The 16,090-nt window shown below is 41.3% G+C and overlaps 2 protein-coding genes across 3 annotated transcripts in view; one reads left to right on the plus strand and one right to left on the minus strand.

The window, feature by feature from the left end:
- mcamb (melanoma cell adhesion molecule b) overlaps window positions 1–16,090 on the minus strand; it is a 77,509-nt gene that overhangs the window by 11,098 nt on the left and 50,321 nt on the right. The window lies entirely within an intron of this gene.
- Window positions 435–16,090, plus strand: part of cbl (Cbl proto-oncogene, E3 ubiquitin protein ligase) — a 29,065-nt gene continuing 13,409 nt past the window's right edge. Inside the window, exons 1-2 of one of the 2 annotated variants that reach the window (XM_052077945.1) lie at window positions 435–1,324; window positions 8,070–8,317. In XM_052077945.1, the coding sequence (XP_051933905.1) occupies window positions 1,175–1,324; window positions 8,070–8,317 (398 nt within the window). In that variant the 5' untranslated portion in view covers window positions 435–1,174. The remainder of the gene's footprint in view (window positions 1,325–8,069; window positions 8,318–16,090) is intronic. The other variant, XM_052077944.1, reaches the window with a different exon arrangement.

Raw genomic sequence — 16,090 nt, forward strand, 5'->3', positions numbered from 1 at the left:
TTATGCGCGTGCCTACAGACCAAAAAGTGAAAGCACCACCAAAAATATTTAAATTTCTCTCTGAATCTTCTTTGTTAGTTAACAGTTTAACTGCCTGGCGGCCGCTGTGCTCTCTGCATCGGTTGCCATGGGTACACATAATGCAACTGATTGACTTCTTTGGTGACCAATCAGTGTCTGTCATGGCAGCATGAGCCCACCCATTACCATTGTCGTGACTCACACACCCACTTTACTGTGGTTGTAGCGAGATCCGTCAAAAGTGTCCCCGCCCGGTTGTCGGGAGTGAGCAGGACGCTCCACGCGAGAATTCAAAGCTTTATTTACCCCCCCCCTCCCCCCACCCACCCTCAGCCTCCCAAAAGATTCAGTTTACAGATAGGCGCGCGCTCCCGACCACATGCAGGCAGTGCGAACGAGCACAGCTAAGGCGTGGAGTTTGGGATTTTGAGGAGGAGGGGGCAAACGGAAAGAGAGGAACGGGAAAGGAAAGGGTCACGCATATATATACACGTCGCAGCTAAGGGGAAACAGTAAAGAAACGACATTGGGCGATGTTGAATTTCCACCGTAATTTAGTTAGTCTTGTTCCCGCGTGTGTGTCTGAGCGTCAAGCAGTCAGTCCACGGCGCCACTTCCTCTCCGGAGCCGTCGGTGAGCGGTCTCCGCCAGGCGCCAGCCTCGCTTGCACAGGGCTGTTACCCAAACGCCCCATATCACCTTTGAACCGCACTTAAAGGGCATCAACTGGCGCTGACAACACGGAACTGAAAGCTCATCAGGAGAGAGGACACGCTCTTAATCGAGTAGAACCGGAGAAGTGGTATCATTGGCCAACGATCCCGCTGTGCTGCGCCTGCACGCAAGGAGCACCGCCGCTTGTCGTAGCATAGCACGCCTTACGCTCGCTGTTGGGGGTTGGAGTTTGTGTTAGTCTTTTATTCCACAAACTGGCCGGTTTACTGATGGAAGCCTTTACTCGATAGTCACTCTACCTTCCTCTAACCCGTTGGGTTAGAGGAAATCTACGGATTTGACACTCGGGCTCTGTCCTCGCCAAGTGGGGTGCTGACTGGATCACCACCTCTCGCCCTCCCCGACGCTTGCCGCGCCTCACCTGTCTGCGGCTCTGGCAACGAGACCCCACCGCCCCCAGCCGCCACCGAGCCCCAACATGGCAGGCAACCTAAAGAAAGGCGGGGGGCTCATCGGAATGATGAAGGATGCTTTCCAGCCACACCACCACCATCACCTTCATTCGCACCACCAGCCCGGGGCCGTGGACAAAAAGACAGTGGAAAAGTGCTGGAAACTGATGGATAAGGTTGGTCAAGACCGACTTTCATGAAGAGCAAATGCTAAGCTAACTGCAGCTCACTTAACGATAAGAGCTAATCTTGGTGTGCTGCTAACGATGCTAACGTGAAGCTAATCAGCTGGATGGCGACATGGCTAGCTCGTGCTAGCGAAATTGCTAATTTGTTTTTAAATGACATGCCAAGGCTTTGCCGTCTCGTTATTATTCGCTCGTTTAGAAGACGACACTTTGGATGACTTCTTATCGAACAACGTCAGCATCGTTTGTTAGATTGTATATGCATAGGTTTTTACCAACACCGCATATTTCACACCATACACAGTCTTGACGCTTCCTTTGTTTTTGCTGCATTCACACACCACTATTTTCAATTGATTTTATTAGAAAGCCTAGGACTTGATTTTGCATTTATTTTTTGAGACAATGTAGGAAATATAGCGCGCAGCTTTGATGAGCTTTCTCTGGAATCGCTTTACCAAAGCACAAAACGAAAAATGTTCATGGGCCAACTTTGTACTGTCACGGGGAGACTCATTTGTGAGGGATAGGGGTTTGGGGGGGGGATTCATGCATTTTGACCTCTAGTTTCCTGTGAGCTTCACATTGCAAATATTAGCGTGAATAGGAAGACAAGACACCCTTTGTGTCTCTTCCTCTTCGAGTGAACCAGTGCAGTGAGACGTCCTTTGTTAAGAGGAAAATCGTTATCATATGCTTTATGGTCATTCGTTTTGGTTACCCTAACTTTTCTTAAATTAAGAATTTAAGAAAATGGCAAATTAGTTTTCAAATGACTTCATAGCCCAAACAAAGTGAAACACTGAGTCTTGCAGAGTAACACGAATATTTGTCAACTGTGGGCTTGTGAAGCCCACTCTTGTGATTAAGGGTTATATTAATACATTTTACTTCACTTATATTTCCTTCAAATTTTGATAGCAGTGGTCGCTCAATTGAAAGTGATCGTTGAACCTTTTGTCAATTTGGTTTTTTGCTTTGGCTTGCGTGCAGAATTTCGAGAAGTGAGCGCTGGAATGATTGGTAGATAGTGGATAATTTTCCTTAAAAAGACGGCAAGTGCATGATTTAATCTGTTTACTGCCACACCCGATTTTACTGGGAAACTGAAGAAAACAGAATTTCATATATATTAAGAACCACATTTAGTCTAACCTCTTTTCAACATACCCCATTTATGTTTTTACCGCTACATTTCAAAGTCTCAATTTCATATACCGTTAGTTAATTTTCCATTTGCTGAATTTGCTTGCAACAAACACCTTAATAACGTTAACTTCATTATAATGACCAGATTTTTCCCACAAAGTAGTGAAAATGGCTTCGTTACAATGAACCGTGGGAAGCTAACTGCCACCGCACACTTGCTGATGAACAAAATGTACAGCGTGTGCTTCCCCTCCGTCACTGATCGATTCGTACGTTGTTGTACTTCTGAAGACACATGGTGTGAAAACATGTCTGGTAAACGGAAGCAAATTTCACTCTCTGTGAAGGCTGAAACTGTCTCTCACTTTCAAAAGGGAGTCTCCCAGACGAAGCTGAGCAGAGACTATGAATTGGCAAAGTAAACAATATTGACAATCACGCGTCATGGCAGACTTCGAGGCCCACAAATTGAAAGAAGACTGTCAATGGATTTGAGCCGCAATGTTGATTGGTTTGTTGATTTGTAAACTGAGGACATTTGGGTCTCAGATCAAAAGGAAACAAAATCAAAAGGAAAAGGAAACAAAACTTCAGAAGTCCATCTTTTATTTCATGGTGTTTACGTCTTCATGTGTTAAACAACTCACACCTTTTGTTTGAAGCCGTCGACTTTTCAAGTGAGCAAACGTATTGCAACAGACATTATTAAGTGTATTTATATATATATTTAACATTTATATACTCTATATTTAATATTTGGTGGCATAACCCTTATTTGCATGGACTGCATCAAATCTACCGATTGACTGTTGCATTCTTCATTAGAAATGCTTTTCCAGGCCTTAACTGCGTCCTCCTCCATTTCTTGTTTGTTTCTGGTGTGTCGTACTTCAATGTTCTCTTCAATGTATGCACTATTGGGTTATGATCTGATGATTAGCTTGGCCAGTCTAAGACCTTGCAATTTTTCCTTCCACTTCTCCCAATGAAATGCTTTGTTGTGTTGGCATTGTGTTTTGGGTCATTGTCTTGTTGCATGTTGCCGCTTCTCCTCATTAGTCGGGATGCTTTTTCCTGTAACTTGCCAGATACAATAGTTTTATAGACTTCAGAAATCATACTGCTGCCACTATTCTGAGTTATATCATCATTAAAGACGAGTGAGCCCATTCTTGAAGCAGCCATGCAGGCCCAAGCCATGACATCACCTCCACCGCACTCACATATGAGCTTGTGTGTTTTAGATCATAAGCGGAGTCTTTATTTCTCCAGATTTTGGACTTCCCATCGTTTTGGTAGAGGTTAATTTTGGTCTCATCAGTCCATAAAATTTGGATCCAAAATCTTTGTGGCTCATCTCTGTGGTTCTTTTCAAAATCCAATCCGGCTTACAGATTTTATTTTATTTATTTATTTTTTTGCTGATGAGTGGCTTGCATCTTGTGGTAGAGAATGAATATTTCTTATCCCAAAGTCTTATTCGAACATTAGATTGTGATAACTTCACCCCTGCCCCCCGTGACTTGATGTCACTTAGTGTTGCCTTTTAGTGTTCCTTCACAGCTGTCATATTTCCGCCATCAACTCCTGTTGTTGCCCTCGGCCGACCAGTTCTATATCTGTTACTTAGTACACGAGCAGTTTCTCTCTTTTTCAGGACATTCCAAGTTGTTGTATTTATACCATGTCTCATAGATGACTCTCTGGTCTATGGACTGCACTGTATGACACTTTCCACTTTCCCTGGTGGGCAAGGCATGCACACGAGAAGGAGCTAAACGATCGATTTTGGGTCAACCACCCCGTGGTGTAATTTGCCATTACAAGTTCACTTAATGCCCCTTTTTCACTACATGGTACCTGCTCGGGTTGTCAAGGTTTATTGGTGCTTTTCCAGTAGTAAAACCAGGTACCTGCTGAATGCAAACGTAGAGACTACCTTGTAACTTCCAACGTGATTAGTCAATTGTACAGGGTTGCCTCTTTTAGTAGAAATGGACAGTTTATAGATCGGGTTGATCAGGGCTGTGTAAACTATTCTGTCTGAAGAACACCACTTTTCACTTTGCTAAACAGATGGCATGTTTTCCAGGAACTGTCTGAATGTTGCAGGAACACTGACGCATGTTCTTGCTTGTTTACAGCTGAGACATAGAAAAGTGCAGCGTGGTCCTCATGTCTTCCTCAGTTTGAATTAGCAGTATTTAATTTTTTAATTTGACCCAACCCTAACCCTCCACTGTTCTTTAGAAATGTGGTTAAGGAAATAAGAACGGCCAATGTGGAGAGCTCTGAATATAGTTGTGCTAAGATGGTTGTTCTTTATTGAGTTGTTATTAATAGTACCTTGTGTGTACTTATATGCAATATAAGAGCAGTCGTCTCCAACCGTTTTTTTTTTTTTTTTTTTTTTGAGGAGGAGTGGTGTGGGGGGCAGTGCAAACATTTTAAAGCTCAGCAATTATGAGGTACAGTTTCCTAGGTGACTTCTTACTCCATGACAAGTACTTTATCCAGGTGTAGTGACAAAAAAGGTATATATAGATATATAAGGTCATCTTTTAGTATAATCAATTACAAACATGTCAGCAGTGGTGAAAAAAATAAAAGAAATAAAAATATGCAAGAGGAGTCATTCTACCACCCTTTCGCCAACATCTTTTGAAATCTTTGAAAGCACTAACTCCTGAGCAGGGACTTTTTGTTTCCATATAAATTTCCAGAATTTCCAATAAAATTGCACATTTGCCTTCACATGGTTTTTGGGAAAGTTCCTTTGACCGAAATGTGACTCTTGTCTATCATAAATGACACCATTGAGGTCCATCGTGACCTCATTCAAGTTGTTGTGTGGAATGGTGCTTTCTGAGAACAAACTAACCACTCTAATATTGAACCCTCTTTATGGACGACTTGGCTCCAAAATGCATGTTGTTCCCTGATTCTTGAAACGCAATGATCGAGATGTGCGCCCAATCAGTTTCTAGTGATCAGATGATTTTTGAGTCATCTGTAATAAAGTAAGCCTTGTCCTCATTAGAAATGATTTATTGAATGTACAGTCACCCTTTTGTCATGGAGACTTGATAACTAATTGTGAGTTTGAATATGAATGTTATACTGTTGTCCTGCGTACTAAGAAAACAAAATTGCCACAACGAACATTTTTCAACATGGAAAACAAACCCTCGGACAATTTGCCAAAAAGGGGAATGAGGAATGGGGAATTTCTACTACCAAATTTCTGTGGATGGAGTACTTTAATCGGGGTCTTATTGTTACGATGTATGCATGGCATTGCAGTGTTTACTTGAAACCTTTGTTCATCAAAATAGTACCACATCGAACTCGTAATTATTCTGCATTATGTCTTGGGTTAGCACTGCTATCAAACACGACCTGCCTGTTAGATTTTTTTTCGAAGTGAGTCGCGCCTGAATCACTTCCTCTGCTGATTGCTGCCAGTTGGTGAAATCCATTCACAGCTCCATTGCTTCATGGCATACTGATAACTAGGGATTTAAATTTGACATTTTTCTAATTGCCAAATTACGCCTGTTCTGATGCCAGTGTTGTAATGAATAGAATAACATTGCCTGGAAGATATTGCCATAGCCAATGTCATCATGTATTTGGTGTGTCAAAAAAAGCTATAGGATTGGTGTCACGGAGCCAGCTCGGGTGAGCAGGGAGCACTGCAACGTTCTTTCTGACTTCGATTTGCCAGATGCTCCATAAATTGTGATCAGGCTAGTTTATGTTTGAAATATATAAATCTATTTAATTATTTATTTATTTTGTGTGGCTCGCATTAAACCCCTGGGGAACACACAGGGTCAAATTTGGCCCCTATATATTCTGCTACTCAGATGCTACCTTTAAATCCCAAAGGGTCAAATTTGGCCTGAATCCTAAATTAGGATTAAAGCATGAAATATTTGGGAAAACATATATTTTGGTGTTCAGTTAACATACAGCACGAATTTAATATATAATTGATCATTTTCCAAAGAAGAAAAAGGTTCTTGGGTTCTCCAGCACTACTTGCACGCATATGTCGCGCCACCCACACGCTCAAGCACTTTCTGTGAATATTTGAAATGCATTTTGTTGTTGCAGAATGTTTTCTTGAAACATATATCATCCGAAAATACTCATAACATGAAACAACTCTGTTTAATAATAATTTATGGTTGGGCAGTTAATCATATTTTGATTGCGATTTCAATTTTGGCTTCCAGTTCACGGTCTAAGTCTGGTGGGATAGACACCAGAAACTGGCAGAAAATTTCGAGGCTGAATGGTGGCCACAGTTATGTAGAGATGGCCACCTGCAAGTTTTATATGTGGATAAACCGTGATCCGGCACTCAATTTAGTATTTTTCATTCCTTTAAGACACAGTATCCACATAGTCTACAGAATTCTTCAAAATATTTAGTAACTTGATCATGCCTATCTCTGTAGTGATGCCACAAGTGCATTAATAGTTCAATAAAATAGCTTTTACAATAAAAAATGAACTGAGTTAATTCACATTGGAGTTTCACGTTTGCAATGAATTATTTTGTTTGCTTTTTGAGTCATGTCCTGATCCTAATGTCAGAGTGGTGCTAAATGTGTCACACTTCCTCTATATCAGACCTTGATGTGATTGTTTTTCGATGGTCAGCAGTTTGTCCTCACACAACTACGATGGCTTGATGAAATAACCTACAGTGGTTGGATCATAGCAATCTTACCATCTGCAGTTTGAGGGAAAAAATCTTCCCTTCTGTCTGCTTTGTAGTCCTTTTTTTTTTTCATTTTGGACAGTCAACAGTGACTCACATTGCAAAAGTAAAGTGGAATCGGCAAAACAAAAGATTTATTAGTTAGGATGACCCAAGTGTCTGCAGTTGTGTGATCATATTTGACCACAATGTTTAGTTGATTGACTATGGACGACACACAAACCACCAGATGAAACATTATCTCTCGGTTTACCAATTACTGGGTTGTTTTGTGTAATGTCAATGATTGTTTGTTAGATTCCAGAAGTGAATGATTACATTTTGAAACCCTGGTTGGTAATCCAAACAGTTAAGGTTTATGTATTGTATACTCTCACAAGGCTGCATCCAACTCATGATAAATGGCAACAATTGGATTCAGAGAGCTTGTTAATTGTGCCATGCATGAAAGCAGGTTTTCTATTGGCCTCTTCCGGAGACTTATTGTTTGGTCATGAGAGGAAGCACTGTGCAACTGTGATAAATTGCGTTGCAGCTATAAGGAACGCACTCACTGATATTCACCATGCTAGAGTAGCCGTTATTATAAGCGCTCCAAGCTGATATGGGCGGTTGTAGTCTGTTCCATTCTCAATGTCCTCTGTTGTGACACACACTGAATACTCTGCACATACACGTGTTCTTGGTATGAAAACAACCTATGTTATATAACTTTCTCAAACGGATATAAATAAAGCCTTGAAGCAAAATGCAGCATGACATTTCTCTGATGGCTTGATTATTATTTTCTTCTGTTCCTCTGTTCTTTTATCTTAACCCATCTTTCTACCACATTTTTTTCCACTTTTGCAGGTGGTGCGCCTGTGCCAAAACCCCAAATTGGCCCTGAAGAACAGCCCCCCTTACATCCTGGACCTGTTGCCAGATACATACCAGCACCTGCGCACGGTTTTGTCACGCTACGAGGGCAAAATGGAAACCCTGGGGGAAAATGAGTATTTTCGAGTCTTCATGGAGAACTTGACCAAGAAGACCAAGCAAACCATCAGTTTGTTCAAGGAGGGCAAGGAGCGCATGTATGAGGAGAACTCTCAACCCAGGTGAGGGTATGCTGTCAAGTCCCTTCGATTTCCGACTTTTCCGAATCTGAGGTGTGAAGCCTTTATGGTACAACAGTTGGAACGAATAATTGTGACGAGGCTGGCACAGAGAGAGAGAGTGTGACTTGGAGCCCCCGGGGTGCTTTCAGGCTGCAACAAAGTGAGTTGAGTGTTGTTGTGTTTGGAGGAAGTCAGATCTGTGGTCAGGCTCTGAACTGTCTGTCATTAACAGATGCTGCCACTTTTTGTGCCTTCCAGTCTCCACCATCTACTGTACACAACTAGCACATTATAGTGCAAAGCTTGGTGCTTTTGCGTGCCTGGCGTGCTCTTGTGTGCAGTGATGTGTCGAAGTGCAATTAGCACAGAATGAGCCCAATTCTCACAAAAGGCCACGAAAAGACTCTGAAGAGTTAGAATCAGCTCAAAGTCGCTGCAGTATTAATTAGGAATTTCCCCAAGGTGCAGACCATTCAAGTCCCTCATTGTCTTGCCTTGATGCCTTGTTTACTTTTGGTCTGTTAGGCGCTTTTGGGAATGACAGTCCCAGCGCTTTTGACAGTTCACTATCCTTTCACTCCCACATCAATAACATTACCCGGTCCGCTCATTTCCACCTTCGCAATATAAACCGCCTCCGTCCCTCACTCACTCCGCACACCACCGCTATCCTTGTTCACAGTCTCGTCACTTCCCGTATTGACTACTGCAACTCACTCCTCTTCGGTGTCCATCAAAAATTCCTCCATAAACTTCAACTTGTTCAGAATTCAGCAGCCCGGATCATCACGAGAACCCCCTCCTTCCATCATATCACCCCCATCCTCCGACAGCTCCACTGGCTTCCTGTCAAACTTAGAATCAACTTCAAAATACTTCTCTATACATTCAAAGCCATCCATAACCTTGCGCCCCCCTATCTGTCAGATCTTCTTCAAATCTCCATTCCCTCTCGCTCACTCAGGTCCTCATCCTCCCTCCACCTTTTTCTACCCTCTGCCCGTCTCAGTACAATGGGGTGCAGAGCCTTCAGTCGCTCTGCCCCCAAACTCTGGAACTCACTTCCTCCCAACATTCGTAATATTGACTCTCTTTCCTTATTCAAAACCCAGCTCAAAACCCACCTATTCAGACTTGCCTACCCGCCTTAAATCTTTCTTTTTTATTTATTATTTTATCTGTGTTTTATTATTGGTCTTGGCTGTACAGTGTCCTTGAGTGTTGTGAAAGGCGCTTACAAATGTGATGTATTATTATTATTATTATTTTGCCGCTGCCACTGCTTCTCCTCAGGGGAAGATGACAAGATGTCACGATTTTATTTTATTTATTTTAAAGCTTTGCTCTGCCAAAGCAAATTTTGAATTTGTTTGCTATTATCTCTGCCTTTTAGAGCTGGTGTGTTGAGGTGTCAGAGGTCCAATGAAATCAAGCAGGTGGGATTGGTTGACCACGCAGCATAAATCAGTTTGCTGCTGACTTTTTACCGTAATATTATGAAATGTCAATGTAAATCCAATAAAAAAACATGGTTTTTAGAGCCTTCAAAGTATCTTCAGAAGCTGTCAAAAGTCCTCCCCTTCAAAGTACATTATGTATTTTGTACTTCTGCAAAGGTTTTGGCCGTGATGATGACCAGTTTTCCCCTTAAAAGAAAGTGCTCCCTGTGTGTGTGCGCGTGTGTGTGTGTGGAGGGCGGGGTCGAGAATCAAGATGATGAATACTGAAATGAGTCTTCCCTTTTTTAATACAGGGGAACTAAATTAGCACATATGAAACTGATTATATGAGCTTTGTGTAAACATGTCATTTTACTCTGCCACCCATTGGTACAAGCTGGAAACGACAAGCGGGTATCTGTTAGTCTAAACAAGTCAGTATTACATGATGTTGCACAAATATACATTTGAAATTTACAGTGAAGTTCTCTAAACGGTTGATCGGGATGACTTTTGGTTTGGTTGTAGAGTGTCGTCATCGCCATGTCGGTAAAATAGCATCGGGATAGTACAGTGTAGCTAGGCTCCAATGTACATAACAGTGATCGAAATCCCTAATTTTCCACGGACGGAATAAGGACATAAATCCTTGACTATAAATGCCCAGATGGCCTTCGTAATTTGCTTCGCCTTTTCCGATGAGGCCGGCAGCTTTCGAATTGCTTCCTCGATCGTTCTCTGGTCGGTAACGCCACGGGTAGCGGCAACAGCAACAGCCAGCTGTCTCCCAGACTGTTCCATAGGGTGGAATCGACTTCCATATTTCTGTTGCCAAAATATTTTATTTTAGTGGGACGAAGCTTACATATGGCGTGGCTCTTATGCAGTTTTCTTCCACTGTCGACGTTGTAGAAGCCAAAGTGTTTCCATATACCTGCTTTTATATTAAAATAGATTTTTGGATCTCACAGCAAAGTGGGTGACGGTTATCCATGTTTTTTGATCTTCTCTGCATGTGTTGACTTGTGCACTTCCCAAAGTATCCCGGAAATGACATTTACCGCACTTCTTAGTTCCGCATTATTTAGAACGTTCTGTATAACTTTCATATTTAGATAATCGAAATGTAAACGTTAGTGAATCGATTCCGATTCAGCTATGTCTGAATTGCGACGCATCAAAAAAATCGGAAATTTTCCCCACTCCGATGTAGCACAGTGGTAAACTTGACTCTGTCCCTGCTTTTCTGGAGTGCGTTGCATCCATAACATTTTGAGTTAATGGTTCTTTCTGATAAACAAAGTGCATAGAACCCCCACGTCATCTCCATTCGATCAGATTCAAAATGTCAAATTGTCACAAAGTAACTCTTGAACCATTTTAGGACTGTTCCATTTAATCCCACCTAAGTTTCCAACCTGTTCAACGGTATAAAATTTATACTTTACCAGCACCGACACTTTCTCTGCATCAGTGTTAATCTTCTGTAATTTAGTACTTTATTAACTCATTCAGTACCAGCCAATTCTGGATCAAGTCTGAAAAGACGTTTAAAAATGTCTTTGGGAGTGAATGAGTTAAGAGCTGTTTCAGTATTATGATGAGGTTGTAAAACCTCGATTGTAAAATCGCAAAAGTCAGTTTTAGTTAAAGAATTTGTTTGGTTGATGAAAAAACACTTTCTCGACAATCTTGGTTAAGAAAATGTGGTTTTAGATGGGTCTATAATTTGCTAACAAGGAGACATCAAACATCTCTGTCTTAGAAGGCGCTTGACGGCAGCTACTTTCAGGAGTTTAGGAAACTTGACCGACTGAGGTGCGGAGTTGATTTTTTTATTGTAACGCAGTTTGAAAAGATTCCATAATTTTCTGATGGTATTGAGTCAAACTGCTAGCCATTTGATGGCTTCACCTGCTGAAAACCAAATTTGAAAACGTTACCTGTGGTTTACGATTGTTCATCTTTTGAGTTTTGGTTTTCTAAAATGTGTTTAACAGCAGTACAAATGGAAGTGTGGCCTAGCTATTTCCTGTTTAATTTGTTACATTCAGAACTATAAGTGCTAAAATTGGAAGGAGCAACATAGAATCTATACAGCATGGTAGTTCGGCTATGTCAAAATTTTGCACATTTTTAAAATTTCACCATATGAAAATGTCTAAATAAACAGGACTGCAGGATCTCTACCTGCATCCTTTTTAGAAGAATTGTTGGGTTAAAAAAAGGTGCCACAATGTTGTTTGACACCTCACCGCAAGTACATTTTTCATTTGAATCAAACTGTGTTGTTGGGACCTATCTGTCTTCAGAGACACAGCTCAAGAATTTCAGTCAGTCTGCCTGTGCTTCCATAACAGTGACTTTTCTCACACTGCTTCTTATTGCGAGTCCACCAGAAGGATATCAAAGGCTGTTTTTAGTGCATGACCACAAATTAAAAACAGTTCACACTTTAAAGATGGAGGTTTCATCACCTTGTTAATGTTTCGAGATTCACATACACAATTTGCAGTATATCATGATTTTTATGGCACAGAGTTGTTCATCCTACTCAGAGGCTGGAAACACACACACACTGGCTTCTCCACCCTGCGGTGAACATTCAGCTCCTCTTCCTCAAACTCAGCCAAATGAGCTAAAAATGTGCAAACACTGTGTATCACTAATTATTGAGAGGATTATGCACAGCAGCAAACATTTTCAAAACTGGTCTCTAATGAGGGTTTTTCCACTTGCGGGTTAAGACAAATGCAAGTTCAAATATTATGGCGGAAGTTGGTCAGGAAATTATAGCAGGCTGTTGGTTGCGTTTCGGTGCTCGTTTGTGGAGTTGTGTGGTTGGATCAATACTGAAGTGCACAATGTTGAGTGCTATTTCCTGATGGAGAGCTGTCACGAAGCCAGTTCCGTTGATTTGAATTTCTAAAGTGATGACTGCAGGAAAATTGGGATGCGTTTCAAACATGTACTCCACCTGTGTTACACTGACATGTTCAAACATCATTTCAGATGATATATCTATTAGATTTATAAAAGAATAATCCAATGGGTATGATTTTACAGTAAAGCAGCCTTAAACTACAGTCACATTATTGTCTGCTGCTGTTTTGGCTATGATGTAGGGCCTCAACATTTCCTGAACACTTACCGGTAATCAGAATACATGTTCTCGGTTGTCAGTGTTTCTGTAGAAGTGTTAATGCACCTTTTTTTTTTTCAACAAACCTGTCCGATGAGACCAGATTTCAAATGTTTCAGGCTCTGAAATTGTTTTTTTAAGTGATATATCGACGCCATGTTCAGTTCAAAATTATCTTGAATAAATGGCCCCTAAAACTGTACCCTGTTAACTGTGAGTAGGCCCTTAATACATATGGCTGTCAATCTTTTATCTAATGATCCAGGGAAGAATAAATGGAAATGTCCATTCTCCAATTCCAAACAAATGTAATTCTCTGGTGACTGCTGTCCAAATGAATAACAAACAGAGCTTTCTTTAAGCTACTGTACAAATCCCAATTTGTCCTCCTTTTAGCGATTTTGAGTGACTTAAAATGTCTTGTAAACAACACTAGGTAGAGCTGATCCAAGCCATTGACATCATGTGGTCAATATGAATTTCCCTCCTAGATTTGAGGAGCAAAGATATAATACAGCTACAAGCTGACATTTGTGCTACTTCCAGAAATCCAGACAGACGCTCATTCTATAAGGGTTGACCTTTGCTGCTGTGCTGCGCTGTATTCGCGCAGTAGGGTTCTGGCTGATGAGCTGAACTACTTTATCACAGCCAACAGGAAACAGGAAGGGAGCAGCCAGCTGCAGGGTCAGAGGTCAGATAGCTTGGTGGCGGGGGTTGACAACAACCTAGTGTAAGAAGAAGGGAAAAAAAACCTTTGCTGTGGTTGCCGCCAGGGAGGGATGAAACATGGCGATTAAATGTGGCTCTTTTGTGTGACGGCATTGTTCATGTTGGCACAGCTTCTTTGATAACGGCAACAGTTGTTGGGGGTAGTACAAACACTGATTACAGAGCTGCTATTGTAGGATGGAGATGCCTGGGAGAGATGGTTTTTATTTTTTAGTTTTTGTTGTTTTTAAATATTCGTGATACTCAAATAATGTACTACTTGTTAGCACTGCCGTGCTTCGTAGCAGAGGTGTCAAATCGAGGTCCAGAAAAACCCTGCCACAACTTGACTTTAGTCATAATTGCTTTGGCTCCATTTTTTATTTGTTTCAATGTTGGTCCTTAAAAATCTGTCTTCACGTGAAAAGGACCAGAGGCATGAATGAAATGACTTTTTTTTAAATTAATTGTTTTTATTATTATTGTATTGGTGGGGTGGGGGGGGTGGCATGGAGATTCACACCTCTCATAAACCGTTACGAACCCCTTACACTTTTCCACACCCCTAAACAATTTTTAACTGAAGTACTGTAACTTTTAAAATGCAAAATGAAGAATAAATTCAGAGCTTCAGGCTGCTTTCATAAATTAATGCGAGCGGCGATCACACACAAACATGCACGCACACATATACATGACCAATCTAATCATGGCAGCAGTTCTCAGTTAGCCCAATCACCTGGGAAATGTTCCAAACCGGTGTTTGATGAGCAGTCCTCAACTTTCTTGTTCTCTTTTCACTCCGGAATGTTTTTCAACCATAAAACTCTTAAGTTAATGATTATTTGCTCAAAGCAAAAAGTCATCATCATAAAATACTGTATCTCTCTCTCTCGCGCGTTTTCTCTCTCTCTGTCTAGATATGTACGGTACTGTATATGTGCGTGAGTGTATTTTTTTGTGTATATACAGTACGTACGTATAGCACTTGTAGTTGCACTCAATAGCTATAAGCACAAGTGGTTTTCTCTTGAGTGCTTAATTTATTGCTTCTTGACAAACAACGAATCCATCCTGAAAACTTCAACAAAACAAATAATTAGCATCAAAATAATAACAAAACCCAATAATTAGCATAAAGAAAATAAAGACATCCTCAACATAAGTTAGATACAATTACTAACAGCTATCCTCGGGTACTGTTTTCTCTCTCCAGCACTCGTTCATTCATAGTGTACAAAGTGTAGAGTGGCGCAGCTGCAGTGTGGTCGGCCTTTTTTGTACTGTTGCTGTCCTGCATGTCAATTCTAGCTGCCCAGCATCCACACACATTCTTGTTGTGTGCCTATGTTCATAAATCAGGGGTCCCCTCAGCATCACTCCTCTAATGCTGCCGTGTGCTACTGGGCCAACACTGCACTCTTTCTTCTGCTCCAACCTCTTCCCTTGCATCATTTTGTTGCATTTCTTTACTTCTATCTCGCTGCGGAATCTTTTATAGTCCCATTTATGCTTTTGGGGGGGCTTCTAAATGTGTTTTTTTTTTAGATTTATTGTTTGACAATGTCATCACAGTTTGTATGTGGAGTGCAACAAACCAAAATAATGCTGCTATCGAGCTTGTCGCGAGTAACAGGAAATTCAATTACCTAATACAGCAATCCCTTGTTTTTTGCAGTGAATGGGCACCAGAACCCCCTGCAACACGTGAAAAACCTTGAAGTAGGATTTTGATCTCGTTTGACTCGTACAGGCTTCCGGTCAACTCAGACTCTTCTGCTTGAGGCGCAGACAGTGTAGCTGAGGTTTTTAAATGGGAGAAAAACATGGTGCTGGGTAGTGCTATGACATTCATCTTGTCTTATTAGTTGAAATTAGTTTACGGTTTCTTTTTTTATCAGACAATGGTTGTATTTTAGTGGAGAAAAAAAAAACAACTCTTACCGAGCTGACAGGTTAAGCTGTCACCTCAGCCTTGGTCTGAGCTGTCACTGCTTCCTTGTCTGATGTCTAAAAGAAACAGTTGACCGGATCGGGAAACCTTCAAAATAAGACTCCCCGACGCAGTCAATGCTGCAAACCAACAACCCCTTGCTGCCTTGAAGCAATTTGTCCCTGTTGAAGGTGCCATCTCTGTGGAGGGACAAGCGACAAGAAACAAAGCATCTTTCTGCAATATGGCTGCCGATGTGGCTGAATTGTTTTTATTTTTTTTAAACACAATTCGATCTTTTTTTTTTCTTCGATAGTTGCTTCAGAGATCGTTCTTGTGTACTGCTGTCTGCTGTTGATGTAGCGCCTCTATAGTGGTGCAACGCTGCAACTACAGTTAACTACATATGAGTGACATCAATCGCTCAATCAGTCCAACTGGAGCTTTACGCTGTGTTGAGCGATGTCAGTCGGCCTGGCTGGGGGAGGCACAAAATGAGCTGGAGGTGGCTGCACCGCAATTTTGAATGTAGGAAAACCCCTGGTGAT

The sequence above is a fragment of the Hippocampus zosterae genome, chromosome 10 (assembly GCF_025434085.1).
Source record: "Hippocampus zosterae strain Florida chromosome 10, ASM2543408v3, whole genome shotgun sequence".
Lineage (NCBI taxonomy): Eukaryota > Metazoa > Chordata > Actinopteri > Syngnathiformes > Syngnathidae > Hippocampus > Hippocampus zosterae.